The sequence below is a fragment of the Diadema antillarum genome, unplaced genomic scaffold (genome assembly GCF_040938485.1).
Source record: "Diadema antillarum isolate AM-2024a unplaced genomic scaffold, OU_Dant_1.0 scf00000019, whole genome shotgun sequence".
Taxonomy (NCBI): domain Eukaryota; kingdom Metazoa; phylum Echinodermata; class Echinoidea; order Diadematoida; family Diadematidae; genus Diadema; species Diadema antillarum.
In genome coordinates, this window is record NW_027270908.1 from 2135836 (window position 1) to 2151418 (window position 15583).

General features: G+C 36.8%; 1 protein-coding gene across 1 annotated transcript in view; it reads left to right on the forward strand.

Moving 5' to 3' along the window:
* Window positions 1-15583, forward strand: part of LOC139728750 (uncharacterized) — a 278601-nt gene that overhangs the window by 45044 nt on the left and 217974 nt on the right. Inside the window, exons 5-9 of the mRNA XM_071639694.1 lie at window positions 3346-3436; window positions 8096-8206; window positions 9163-9279; window positions 10452-10623; window positions 13499-13722. Of these exons, the coding sequence (XP_071495795.1) occupies window positions 3346-3436; window positions 8096-8206; window positions 9163-9279; window positions 10452-10623; window positions 13499-13722 (715 nt within the window). The remainder of the gene's footprint in view (window positions 1-3345; window positions 3437-8095; window positions 8207-9162; window positions 9280-10451; window positions 10624-13498; window positions 13723-15583) is intronic.

Consider the following 15583-nt stretch of genomic DNA (forward strand, 5'->3'; position numbering starts at 1 on the left):
CTTGCGTGAGAAGCATTGACTAATTCTCGAGTCCATGTCAGGTACTGTATACAACGTGTAGCTGAAATTTTGTGGTTCTCAAATAGAGTGTAACTGATGAGTGGAAGGTATTTTGATCACAAGCCAACCACAGAAGTAGTAGAAGTGATTTAATGGTCAGTTGATGGTCTGTGGGGAAACTAAAGGGCAAGTCCAAGATAACACGCGCGTTACGTATGGGACATTCAGAGACTTTTATGACCTGAAAAATAGTGTTAATGGCTTTTGATCATATCAAACTTTATCATGGTGATTGATATCTAGGAGAAGTATAATCATGCAAAAAATGGAGAAAAATGACCTTCACAATTATATTCTAGAAGAGAAAATATGTGCCGTTACGTATGGGACCAGAAAAATTTTGTTTTTTTGAACATTTTTTTCAACCTCAAAACTCTCTGAAAGTATTTCATTCTACAACTTGTAACTCACTGTGATGAAAGTCACAACACTCAAGATTATCATAGGTAAGTTTCGTGTCATTGGGTAAAAAGCTCTAATTACAGGTTCTAATTAAAGACAGACATGACGTGTTACGTATGGGACAGTTACGTATGGGACAGTTTGTCCCCCATTCATTTAGTGTGTGAAGAACCATGTTTATGTGTATTTTGCATAATCATTGAAGTAAAATCAGTTGAAACTACTCAAATACTGATCCAGATTGTCAAGGAAACAATATTCCCCAAATATTCACCATCCTAATCATATCCAATCATATTTTTATATTTTTATGACCAACCTGAGTATGCATGCCCTTTGTCCCCCATTCGTTTAGTGTGTGGAGAGGCACATTTATGGGTGTTTTGCAAAATAATTTTGCAAAATACCCATAAACAAATTTTTGCATAATTATTGAAATGGAATCAGTTGAAACTACTCAAATACTGATCCAGATTGACAAGGGAACAATATTCCCCAAATATTTACCATCATAATCATATTTAATCATATTCTATATTTTCATGACCAACCTGAGTATGGGGTATGCCCTATTTTTATCAGGATAGTTACTACTGAAAAATTGAATAGTTTAAAGTGTTTACTTCCATTGATGAAGGGCAGTTTGCCATTTCGTTTCAATAAAAAACAACTTGACACAAGAAATATTAATTTTTATAAATAAGCAATACCTGCTGCGTGGAACCCCAGTGATCGAGTAGATATGATGTCTGCCTAGCAGTCAGGTCATTGATTCGAGTCACACCTCAGTATGTATACCCATGAATTTTGTCGTGGCTATTATTGAAACCTGAATAAGGACAATTTGTGTATCACTTGCAATAAAAAAAAAAATCATTTTACTTTATATTCTTTTTAAATATTTATATCACAACCATTTCAAATTGGATCTCCATCACTAAACTTTGAATTCCTCTAGTCTTAAGATTGTATGCTCTTTAGTAATTCATATAATTGGTTTCCAATCATCTCATTAAATGTTGAAAACTGAATCCCCATTTCTACAAAAAACTATACCATCCCTTTAATGCTGTTTTTTCATTGTGTATTTTGCCATTTTCCCCTCCCCCTTTCTGAAAATTGTTCAGTCAAGTACATGTATTGTTTAAAGTGTCTATAACTCAAAAAGTAGCGACAATGTTGGGATGCTTTCTTCAGGATGATTGACCATTTGTGTGCTGAGAGACCTCCCCAGCTAGCTACATGCATTCACATGCATTATGTATGAGGATGTCCCATACGTAACGCATTTGTCCCATACGTAACATTATTTCAATGCCTTATAAAAAATAATCCTTTTACTGTTTTTTCTTTTTTCTGTGGTATTTAATTTCTCTAAACAATAAATTAGAACTTTCCAAAAGGGCATTAATATAACCTTAGCAATTTCAGAAAAAACCTAAAAAAATGACCTCAATTTGTTACGTATGGGACATCTCATGATAGGACACGAGCTAATTTGCATAATAATTTGCATAATCCCTAAATTTTCATACCAAGTTAAACTACTTGATGAACTTCTTATGTCCACATATTAATCAAATATCATTTTCTTTCCTTTGAATTAATATGAATTTTTATAAATGTCCCATACGTAACGCTGTGTTTCACATTTATGCAAATGAAGCCCTTGAAATTTGCATAAATTTACGTAATATAATTTTTTCCTCCATGGAAATCAAAACTTCAACTCATAAGCTTCAAAATGATACCAAACATGTCAATATTGAGCAAAGATGAAATTTTGCCTTCTGAGGGGACCTTATCTTGGACTTGCCCTAAACTAGACTATAGTTAGGTTCACATGACACTTAATGACATTTCTTATCCGAAGGATTAACTCAAAATCCTAGATTTTTTAAAGACCTGATCCTTGTGGCACACAAGATTTTGCTCTTCATGTACCAATTTTGAGATTGTTTTCCTCCAAAAGAAACACTTCAACCAGAAACATTTTTCTATTTTACTAAATCCTCTTTGCTTTATAAAAACTAATTTCATCATTGCCTCCAGTTCTAGACATGACTGATTAAATGAGGTGCATTTATGACTCAATTCAATTCAAATGATTTTATTTCCACATAAAGTAATACAAAGCATTATACATAACGCTTATACATGAGTATATAATATTTCAAGGAACTTTGAATCACGTAAGTTTCAGCAAAACATGGATACAATTATAAAAATATCAACTTTGTTGTTCGATACACTAAATAAACAAGTAAACAATACAATTTTATTTTGTAACTCTATGTGGAAAAGAGGAATTCACAAGAGAAGCATAGCTTGTCAATTTGGTGAATTACTCTAGAAGACGAGGGCATCTCAAGATCCATCAAGGACTCCATGTATGATAATTTGGATATGACATCAGGCAAAACAAAAAACAAAAGAACAATGACAAGGACAAGAACGAAAGCAGGGACGGAACAGGCAGGAAAACAAACTAAAGATAGGCATAACAAATACAGGAAGAGAAACAAGAAACAAGTGGTCTACAATTCAGTTTTCATGAAAGGTCGCCAAGGCATGGGTAGTAACTTGAAATTCAATAAAATTTGCCAAATGGTGAAACACAAACTCTTGATGTAAAAAAAAATACTTGTCATTTATTTGTTTATTTTTTTTTTATTTTTATGAGGATGACAAAAGAAATCTTTATTTATTTGTTTGTTCTTGTGATTAGATACACAAGTGATGATACTTGCAGAATATCATTAAAGCTCTTATGTAGGAGAATAGGAATTTTAGTAAAACATGTCTACACAATGGTAGTCAACTCTGTGTTTGTTCTGTCAGTGATATACATGTAATGTCATTGTTTTTTCTCCCCTTATTCAGTAATGAGAGCAAGGACCATGGTTTCACACTGGTGGTTGACCTGCGAGGTTTCGCCTGGCAACCACTCAAAGTCATCAGCAAAATATTCCAGGTGAGATTCAGATGCATTTTCCTCTCCTTTGTGCTTTTTGCTTACTCCCAACTAATAATATCCTGTGAAATATTCAGTAGTATTTCTTAGATTTAGCTTTCATAATATGTACCTTTAAAACACTTTTGATTATTAAATTATATCACTTCAAGATCAAATCTGTGACCCAGAAGAATTTGTGAGTTTGATTGAATTAGATATTTAGATATTACATAATTTATACCCCCAAATTTTGAATTTTGTAGTGTGAAGTATCCACCTACAAAACATTGGGCTATTCCTTTCAATGTTGTAAAGCTGCTCTTCCTCTGCAATGCCTTTCTAATCCTGTTCATGAGTGCATTTGTGAACCCCTTGAAAAGTAATGACATTTTGTGCATGATAATGATCGTTACATTTGCAGCTGCAAAAGTTCTTCACCATGATGTAAACTCAGGAAATGATAAACTTTAGTTGAATTTGATGAATGTTACTGAATTTTAAATTTGTTTGGTGAATTTTCTGTACAGTCTACATAATCGAAAATGAAAGCATTGGTTAGTTCTAATCACAAAGTAAAAATCTGTCATCAATAGGACGCTGGATGATTAAGGGATTAATTTGTTTACGAATGCTAATCATTCTGATCACCAAAAGTATATGTACAGTAATATGTCCTTCAGGGAAAATGAAGTGTTCAACAAGATGGCGTGTTTATTATGAGTGTGATAGGCTTACATGTATACAAATCTACTTATAAATGTGAGTTTGTAGTGTAGTAAGGTCCAGACAACCTATGCTGCACTGTATCTGCATGTCTTCTGGATGTGTTTCAAGGCTATTTACCGTGTGCATGTTTACATTTGTAGAAACACCCTTTGCACAGTTTATGGTTTACTGATAGACTCTGATAACACTGTAGCTGAACATGTCGGTGATAACATATATGTCAATAAATGCACTTTGCTGCTAATAAATGTTTCCCGTCATTCCTATCACCTTATTTGGGAAAACAGTGGTTAAAGGGAAACTCTGTTCCATTCAAAGTTAGTCTGAAAAGAAGGAATAAAGTTTTCTGAGCACAACAATCAAAATCTGATCAAAATTTGGGGGAAATTATTCAAGGAAGTAAAGAAACCGTGATTTTTTCACTTATACTATCTGTAATACTCTTTCTTTTTAGACCAGAAATCCCTTTTTAAAAATCCACCCCAAAAATGAAATAAAAAAAAAAAACTATAAAAGAAAGAGAAAAAAAAATCCCTACAGAATGTTCCAAAAAATGACAAAAATCATATAAGAAATATGGAAGATGTGATATTTTGAAATTTCAAACTTTTTCAAAAATATTTAAAGACCAGTCTTTATGAAAATATGTTACACTATATTTATTACAGCAAAATATTATGGGCATATGTTGTACAAATCAATGCGTTGTTATATTTTTTTAGTATGGGTGTGTGTTGCCAGATCTTGAGCTTGATGAACATACCCAGTACATACACTGTAAGAGCCCTGTATTATGATACACACAATATTCTTGAATGCAATGTACACTCCTTGCCAGCTACATAGATATGGAACATACAATATGAGAAGGGGGGGGGGGGGATGGAGAGTGGAGTATTGAGGGTTGGGGAAGAAACTGTAGATGTGAGATCAGGGTATAAACATAACAAGTGATGTATCATCGCTCCCTACATGCTTAATACCGCCCCCACAATGATCCTTTCAAAATCTGGGCTAACATTCCTATCACCTGAACTATGTCATTGCTGTACACTGAACCCTCGATACCAGAGGTGGATAAATCATAACAAAACTGTCTGAACTCTATTACTGCTGTGGGTAACTTGTTTATGTTGTATGAAATGGCATTTTGAGAAGATTCAGAAGCCAGCTGCTAGATAAGGCTAAATTCAGTTCTCTGATATCACATTGGGCAGCAGAAATAAATATTAAAGTGTTATGTCATTACAAAGCTTTCATCATGCTTGCATTTTAATACTTTCAAAATTATACTTTCAAAACTGTATGACATGATGTTTGAAAAATCGCAAAGTTAGGATGAAAGTTGCTTAGCAACTGTACCAAATTCCACTGGAAACTACACATGAAAAACCGAAAGTCAGAAAACTTTAGCAAGATGTTAAATGCGATATGAATGCATACAGCAGAAAGTCTGGTTTTTCATGTTATTTCCACATCAGCTCTTCTGTCTAGTGCGGGGCAATTAAACGTACTGTATGTACGAGTGACGATATGGAAGTTTTAGGATCTGCATCTCCTCTGACATCCTTTTGCTTGAACCAAGTGGCATTCTGGGAATGGTTAAATGATTGAGTGAACTGGGCACATGCAGTTCTACCAGAAACTTCTTTTCTTTTCTTTTTGTCGCAAATTTTTTTTTCTGGTGAGAATGGTCCTAATGTGCAAGCTTGGTCCTAATGTGCTTCTTGTTATGTTTTCTAACATACTTGATTTATGATGGGAAGTGTCTGTTCTATCAAATAATCTCTTGGAGTCTTGACCTGCCAGAAAGTTGGTCTGCCAAGCTTTTTTAGCTTTTCATTTCATGTTAAATTTGTCATCCCACAGATAAACACATTTTTACACGTCTGGCTTTGTCAAAATAGTTCCCTGAGCTTGTTCAAGCGATCGTTTTCCATCAGAGCATCTCTGTTGAGATAAGAGCAGTTCGAGCATTTTTTTTTAAATTTTTTTTAGATGAAGCGCTACAGTAAAGTCAAGATGTCTGTGTTGTGAGGTAAAATATCGGATTAAAAAGATGAAATAATGATCTGTGTTGTATTCAGGGGTCTGGATATGATTATGTTGGATTTTAAAGGTGAAATATATCTTGGTCTTGAGAGGCTTTCATCATTGTTCAGGAGTTGCTGCAAATGATAATAACTCATTATCTCGGAATGCTGATGTATATATTTTTTTCTTTTTCATAATGTAGCATTTGTTTCAGCACTTTCAATAAGTACAATGTACTTGATGAAATGTATATTAAGTGAAACAAGCAACCTTCAAAAATTCCTGAATGAACAGCAGACAAGAGCTTTCAATGCTTACTTCCATTTTAGTTTATAATGTGAATGGTTTATCAAATTGAATGTATTCATTTCCAAAGAAGATGTATAGTATATTAAATACTGCAATGTCAAATTTTTTGACAATCACAGTCTGCAGTGAGAGAATGTGATAGTCCCTTGTATCCATCTTTGTGTTTGTTAAAAAGACATGTTAATTTATTGTTATATGGTCTAAAACTTTTTCTTCTTGTGAACCAGTTTTAGTCATGCCATCCACCACTATCAGGCATAGTGTAAATTCTCAAAAAAAAAAACATTTTTGTATGGTTTGCATCTCGGCTACTTTTACCAGTAAAACAAAACAAAACAAAACAAAACAAAACAATAAAAACAAAACATAACAAAACCAAACCAATCCAGCCCTAAACAAAACATGGTCTACACAATTGTATCTCTTGGTTCTCAAAAGAAGGATGGGGTTACCTTAACAAAGTGAAAGTAATTTTCCAGAAGGCACCTAAAAGGATAAACCCAGGATCAGTGAAACAAATGTCCTCGCGCCCTCATTCTCCATGGTACAGATACTTTTGTTGGAATGTGACACTTTTCCTTTTCTTGTTTCATTTTGAGATTGACTGTTAGTCATCATGTAGTCAGTCCATACTTGTAAGCAGGATTTCATTTTGAATCAGGAGCTGAAACTCCATGCACAAACACCATCTCAAGATGTGCTTTGAATATGATGATGGTGATGTATATCTCTTGAATCGTGGGAAAGTGTCCCCGCCACGATGTTGTAAAGACAGCGTGAAGCTCTCTCGGGGTGTCATCATAAACCGATGCACCTCGGAGGCTAAACTAATACTGGTGTCAAATTCAGATGATAGTCTTTGACCCCAGGCTTTGAGATTTTTATTAAAGGAAATAATATGAAATTATTGTTGTACTCTTGCCAAATGAAACAGAAAAACTATCTGCTAAAACCCATGGTTTTCAAGACTGTAGTATAAGTAACTCTATTTGTTGTACCAGTGTACAATATTCAGATGTTGGTGAAAAGACCAATTAGTCTCATTTTAGCGATTACTCTGTGTGTTAGTTTACTTATTCTGCATCTACACTGTGTATCTAGACTGTATCAAGTTTATTGCATGTATTTTCATTACATGTAAACCATATTTCTAATAGTGATTGTTTTATTTTTTTATCTTATCTTTTGGTGTTTGTCTTGGATAAATGGAACCCATTAAGTCTTGTTTTTATGAGTTGTTCATTAAATACAAGCCATTAAGTCTTGTTTCTGTGAGTTGTTCATTAAATACAACATAATTTCTTCATACTTACTTGCAGTGCCACATTATATAAGTGGAGAATTTTTGTCCCGCAGCTTATCAAAATATACATTGAACTGTCAAATATACACATTGTAGAATCATTTTCAGATTGCATGTATATTTATGTGTAGTTGATAGTTGTACAGAAAGACAATGTAGTGTGCCGTGATGCCTAGTCCTATGCAGGTGTTTACCAGAATAGATTTGGTAGAAGGTGTGTCCTGGAGCTTTGGTAGAACAGTGTGTCCTGGTATAAAGTCATGTATATTGTATGTTTTTTTTTTTCTCTTGTACACATTCTTTAGGAGACCCTGCCCAATAGCATCCATACCGTCTACATCCTAAAAACGGATGCTGCGAAGGAGCGTCAGCGATCCAACTTGAGCCTCAAGAGGGACAAATCACAACCATTTGAGGTGAGGGATAAACTCTGTTTACCACCCATTTGTCACTGCTAGTTCTGAATTGGATGGTTTACTTTAAAACAAGGAATGTTCGCGTGCATTTTAATTCCGCGAATTTCGTGAGAGCCAAGATTTGCAAAATTAAAATGCACACAAATTTTTGTCTACACTATATCCATTGAACATTAGAGGCAACTGGCAAAAATGTCATGTCTTGAAAAAGGCTGTCGGCTTCAATTCGCGAAAATGGCATGCAATGAAAATATCGTGTTTTACAGTATTCACTATATTTTTCTTATTACATGCTCTTATTTGAATTTCAGTGAGAAGTGTAATAAAATGCAGATTGTGGTATAAAGATTATCTTCAATCATTTTTGGCAAAATTTACTTTGAAGCGTTTCCTCATTTAGTGTGTTTAGTATGACGTTGTTCTATATCTCTAATGTTTTCTTACGTATGTGTAGAACATAAATGTACTTTGATGCAATTATGCTGATACGCTGTAAGCTTTTGTATCATTGTATTGACCATAGAGTGCAGAAACAAAACTGAACTGGATTGAACTAAAGAAAACCTATAATTACAACTACTGTTTCTGCATGATGTGCATAGTTTTTCATGGGTTAGTGTGATATGATAAAAAATGAAGAGATATGGAAAGAAATACACGTAAAGCACTGTTTGTTAAAAGAATACCTTGGAGAACACTTCCCACCCCCAAACATCTGCTGTGAGCTGTTGATAGAGTAATATATGTGCTGTTGATGCATCAATAACTTTTCAGAGGTAACATCAGTATACGACTCTAGTGTGATATTTAATCGCAGGCAGCAGAAGAGCATTACATTCCTAGGCCATGTCAGTGAAACATATCAGGTTGTAACAAGTACTAGAAGTGACCTACAGTGTACATTCCTTTGCTGTGATGTCATAATGGTAGCCATCTTTTTTCCCCCCTTCTCCTAGATTGTCTTCCTGTCTTCCCCTTCTAAACTAACAAAGTACATTGACCCCAATCAGCTGACTGAGGAGTTTGGGGGCAGCATGGAGTACAATCATGAAGAGTGGCTTCAGAATAGACTGGTGAGTAAAGGACACATTGCCTGTGTAGTGTTAGTGTTTGTGTCTTTGTTTTGTGTTAGTGTTAGTAACCAATTGACCCACAAGTTTTGGGGCAGCATAGAGGACATTCATGAGGAATTGCTTCAGAACAGACTGATGACTAAAGGACTCTCCCTATGTAGTGTTAGTATTTGTGTCGGTGTTAATGTTTGTGTTTATGTTTGTGCTAGTGTTAGGTTTAGTGTTAGTAACTAGGTTTATTGTGAGTAACCTCGATCATGAGGAGTGGCTTGAGAACAAACTGGTATGCAAAGGAGACCTCGCCTGTGTAGATTAGTGTTTGTTCTAGCGTTAATGTTGGTGTCAATGTTGGTGTCAGTGCTGTAGTTCATAAGCTTCACCCATTTTGTTCTACATTTTTTACTTTGAAAATGATATTGTCATTTGTTTATTTTATATTTGGGCATAAAGCTTGAAAGCCAGTTAACCTTCTAATTAACATTGCCAGAAGAATTGTATAAATCATGTACAGCATTATTATACTGGCTATTGTTTGCAAGGTATTTGCATTCCACTATGTCTAATGGCTAAAACAAAGTTAACAACAACCTAAACAAAAACATTTTTTGGGTGAGGAAGTGCTAGTTCATACATCATGTATTCATACTCAGAGCAAACTTGATGAAATACACATGTGCTATGGCAACAATCACTAGACTGTATATTTTAGTAATGTTCTTGTAGTTATCAACCGGTGTAATATTTTACTAGTTTTCCCATGCAGAGAATGAACTGTCTTATGAGTTGCATGATTTCACTCTTAGATCGGTTGAATCACATAATGTCACATGACCTACGTGTACATGTTTCATGAAACGGCATAAAATGATAACAATTACAACTACAATGGAAGCAAGCAAATGATGTACAAGTGATTGGAAGTTGCTTCGTACCTCTATTCAAGTTGATACTGTTTGTGGGCAATGCTGAAATTCATATTTGTATACAGTAGGATGCAGATGTCAGAATACAGGAAGGATTAAACCCGATTCGATTTTTATCTTTCGGACAGGAAAGACTATGGTATCTATGCTATGTTTTTTTTTTTGAGTTTTCAGCCATATTGACGTATTTGAGTGTTAAAGGTATGGATATTAGGATCCCCCACCTTTGTGTTATCTGTAATGGTGCAGGAATTTGAAAAGTTCATGAGAGACTCAGCCCAGACAGAAAAACGTCTGGAGCAGGCGCATGAAGAGCTGCTCTCGAGACGAGACGAGAGATTGACGCCGGAAGACCTTCTCCGGCGGCAACGGAGATTGCGAGAGATCGTCATCGACCAACCAAGCAATGTGCTGCAACTTGGTATGTCTTGGTCTGCAGGCATAGAATTATTCCTTTGTTAAATTGTAAAGTATTTATGTTGACTATACAAATACTTTTCAGATTTTTCACGCGCCATAAAGAGATTTTTATAGAAGCACATCACCAATTGGTTGGTTTCAAATCAATGTTACTATAGAAATCTGTTTGCCAAAGTCTTGCTTTATCAGTGATTGTAAAACAACAACAACAACAACAACAACATAAACAACAACAACAACAACGACATAAACAACAAAATGTCCGCCACTTATTTTATGGCTATGGGCACTTTAAAGAAGTGTTTGTTTTGCTACAAATTGCTTCCTTTTTCCAATATGTAGAACTTTAAGATGATTGAACACCATGTCAAAGTTCATAGAAAAAGTTGATTTATGCATTATCATAGATATTGCTTGATATTGAAAATCAGTGAATGGATATAACCATTCTGATGCTTAATTCACTACTTACTATATTTGTCCGACCCCGGCAAAAGTCAGTGTTTACTCACAAGTTTTTAATAACAGCTAGTTAATAAAAGCAGTCAAGTCTGCTCTATACAATAATAAACATCGTCATAAAGTAAACTCCCATTTTAAGAGGTGCAGTGAGTAAAAAATTTGTGCATTTTAATATAACTTTGACAGGACAGAGAAATGTGATGAATGGGCTCGTAAATATGTATGGACATATGTAGAACTCACACAGGGCCACAAAGAACAGTGTGTTTCTGTATGACAGTACAAGTGCCCCCAGGGTAGTAGCACTTACCTTCTTGACCTCTTTGACCTTTGACCAGAACAAGAACCCTGGTTTTAACTTCCTGTCTATACAATCATTCTGAGTTTTAGTGTTCAGCTATCCCCCTAGGCACACATTTTTATAGGAGTATTGTACTTTAGGTACTTCAGACCATGTTCCACACTGGAGTCAAGCTAACAAATTCTGCCACATATTTTTTTACATATTTTTTTTTTCAAGCTACTACAATGTACCCATTGTGTTCCCCTTGAAAAAGAAAAATACAAACTAAAAAGGCCAACCTTGTGTGAAAATTGTGGTTTCGGGAATTCAGACAACAAAATTCAAGACATGATTGGAGTATTCTGGCATGGCATTTGTTTCTTTTGTGTATATTTTCACAGGAAGTGAATTATCATGTTGTATAAATGAATTGATTTCCCTGAAACACACATTACCCTAATCAAGTTTGTGTAATGCAAAGGTCGAGTCAACTGAGTTTGAAAGTTGTATGAGCTCTATTTACCACCCGCTGAGTACACTGTGGTGGCTGATTAAATGGGGAATTCTTGTGTGTGTGTTCTATTTCATATTGACGTTTTTCCTTGTCAACGTGAGAACAAGTTTTGCCTTTGGTTTGCTAAACGTAGCCCCTGTGGATTAGTGTATCGCAGCTTCCATTGCTTGCTGTTTAGTGCTCTTCTTGGGAAGGTCTTGATTTGAGTCCTGCAAGGTAAGAAATTTAGTGTTTAAAGATGGTGTCGTTTAAGCTGACTCTCTCTGTATGTGTCATCAAAAGATCCAACCAGGCAGAGCGCCTCTTTCTTGTAGAAGACATCAGATCAGCTTTGAAGGAGGTGTCTTGGAACATACATCGTTTTATATGCACCCATCAGCCATGCTAGACATGACAGCTCTCGTTTCTGTGCGAGATTATCACTAAAGTTGTCAGTGTTTCTTATTATTTCTTACCAATTCTCCTCTGCATGTTATGTAGTATTTCCAAGTTATGTGCCTTTGATTCATTGAGATTGTTGTGAATAGTCCCACGCCTTGTGTTTACTTCAAGTGTTTCTAGCCTTTCTCTCAGTGACGCAATGTCTACCAGCTGTGTGGATGCATTTGCTGCTGAGTGAGGGTGTATGGCAGAAGTGTATCTTACAAGATGTGATACAAACTGGAAGATATTTTGCCTGTTATTCAGTGTAGGATAGCAAGAAGTCAGAGACTCCAACTCTCCTGTTTTCGACGGGAGATCTCCTGCCGAAAGCCCATTTTCGCAAAATCTACCGTTCTCCCGGTTGAGATTTAATTTCTCCTGCCCTGGCTCTGTGTCTCCCGCTTGAAATAATTTCTTACTGAGTGTCATCGTATGTTAGAAAATAAGCATGAGATGGGACAAGAGAGCACATAAAACCCTAGAGCGGGACTCCGGCGCCGAGGAACATCATACTTTGTGCTCGTGATGTGCGCCTCTTGCACATCGAAATTGTAGTCTCCCGTTTGCTAGGGGTTTCAGGGGGGAGAATCTCCAGATCAGAAGATGCTTGAGGTTGGAGTCTCTGAGAAGTGTGTTTGTCAAGATTGTGTATTTCAAATGAACACCTCACTGTCTTCTTCTCTGCTTGGATCTTGGACCCACAAGGAATCCTTCATCCAGTGTTTGTCATGTGTAGAAGCTCAGCTCCCTGTATGATGGATTCAAGCATCAATGTACACATTGGAAGCGATTTGATTAAACTTACCTCGGACTGTGATACCATTTTTTTTCATGTGTCTTTGCATAGTGGAATAGAAAGGGAACAGAGAACAGACCAGGGGGTGTTTCATAAAGCTGTTCTTAATGTTAGGAACCACTTAAGAACGACTGGTGATCAGTTCTTGTGCTGAATTATTGAAATTCTGATAAGTATAGCACATCAGAACGTGTTCCAGTCGTTCTTAAGTCATTCGTAACTTCAAGAACAGCTTTATGAAACATCCCCCCCTCGACCAGATATTATATAAGTGGTATGGGAGGGATTACATCCACAATGTTGTTTCTGCCGGTAGTCTGATGTGATAGGTTTCTTCATAGAAACTTTAAGTGCCTCATGTTTTCACATTCCATTTGTCTCTTTGGGAAAACCAACAGGGAACTCCATATCGCGACGTCTGGAGTCGGACTCCGGCTTCCGGCGTCAGGGCGGAGACGAGGACTTTGCCACGGAGGATCACCTCCTGATGCACCGGCAGATCACCGTCCGCCTCAACACCCTCCAGCAGAAACAGAACCAACTCAGAGGCTACCTGGCGGAGAGGGATAGGCAGCTGGGCGCCCACATGCAGCTGGGAGATATGGAAAGTGGTATCAAGAAGGTGAGGAAGTGGTAGGCTAGTACCTGGCTGCCAAGTCTCTCGAATTCTGCAGGAGTCTCCCTGAAAATGTCAAAATCTGTTCATGTTTGAATAAGAGAATATTAAAATCTGCCTGATGTGGGACTTATTTTCGCCCATTGAAATGCATGTAATGCACAGATGCGTCCCTGATTGCTGTGTGGAATCTCCCTGATTTTAAAATGTGGGAATGTTGGCAGCCCTGCTAGTACAAAGGGATGGGTGGGAAAAGCATCAAGGCATTTTAACCCCCTGCTGCCTGGTAACAGGATGGTCCATATATCAAACCTTTGGAGAATTACAGTATTTGAAAGTCAAGGGGTTAATAGATTAAATCATGGTAGCTAATTAAAGGCAATAGGGAGGGGACAGAACATAGTTTTATTCAACCCACTACTTCTAGCAAAAAGAGGTGCCATGTATCAAAAGAACCTATAGGGAATTACAACATACAACTAAGAGTCAATGGACAAATGGGATGGGTTGGGAGCATTGTGGTGTTTTAGCCCACTGCTTCTGGTAACAGGATGTGCCATGTTTCAGACCTAGGGATTATTGCAGTATTAGAGTCAACAGGTTAATGGATGAGGCCATAGCAGCCAGTGAAAAGGGAATGTGGAAGGAAAAAAGCTTTGTTGTATTTATCCCATCACTTCTGATAACAGGATGGTCCATGCATTAAACCTTTTGTGAATTACAATATTTCAGAGTCAAGGGGTTAATTACCTCCGCCAAGGGGGGAGGTTATGTTTTCGTTACCGTTGGTTTGTTTGTTCGTTCATTTGTCTGTGCGCAAAATAACTCAAAAAGTAGTTAACAGATTGGGATGAAACTTGCAGGAAAGGTTGAGAATGACACAAGTACCAAACGCTTAACTTTTGGTAGTGATCCGAGAATTTTGGGGGAATATATGAAGGATTTTTGATATTTTGGCAGGTCGGGTCAATGAACTTTGCGAGTTCAGGCTGTGCGTATTTGAGGTTTGCATGGGCGCACTAAAGTGCGAGCTCTAGTTTCTTCTAGGGCGAGGTGCGCCGTGCAGGTGAGGGTTTATGACGTAACAAAGGCTTCTATATTGGGAAATCGGGTGACTCTGCACACAATGCTACATTGTAAGTACGTATGGGTGGAAATCACTGATATCTCGATCTATAGAAGAACAAGATCAGTGGTGGAAATGAGCTGCATCCTTGGCGGAGGTCTGCGCTCTCAGAGTGCTTTTCTAGTTTATTAGGCCGTGGTAGCCAATGAAAGGAAATGAATAGGGATAGAGTGCAGGTATTTAACCCACTGCTTTTGGCAAGAGATGTGCAATGTATTAAACCTTTCGGAAAGTACAGTATTTCAGAGTCAGTGGGTTAATTGAGGAGGTGATTGTATCTGATGTAGGGTGTTAGAGCATTGTGATGTTCTGGAGAAAGATATTAACACATTACATTGTAGCTCCTGCAAATGTGGGTTCAAGTCTTGCTTTGTTTCTGCATCCTTGGACAAGACGTTTTCGCTACAATGTTCCAATCAGCTAGTAGTGGGCTTGCACAATTTGCCGCTGTCTTTGAGTATTTGTTGTAGGCAGGTGGGTAGGGGATGCCCCACGCCGAGGGTGGATGTCACATGACCAAAAACCCAAATAAACCTGACAAGCTGAGTAGCAAAGATTTACACTTGCAAAGAAAAAAAAAAAAGGAATAACACTGCTGAGTTTCAAAAACTTAACTTGTGAGGGGGATTTCTTCTTTTATTCGTTTTTCTTTAGTTGCCTAGCAACTTTTGTCATAATACTGGAATGTGCAGAAAAGTAGAATTTTTCTTTGGCAGTGTAAATGCCCATAAAGTAAGTTGA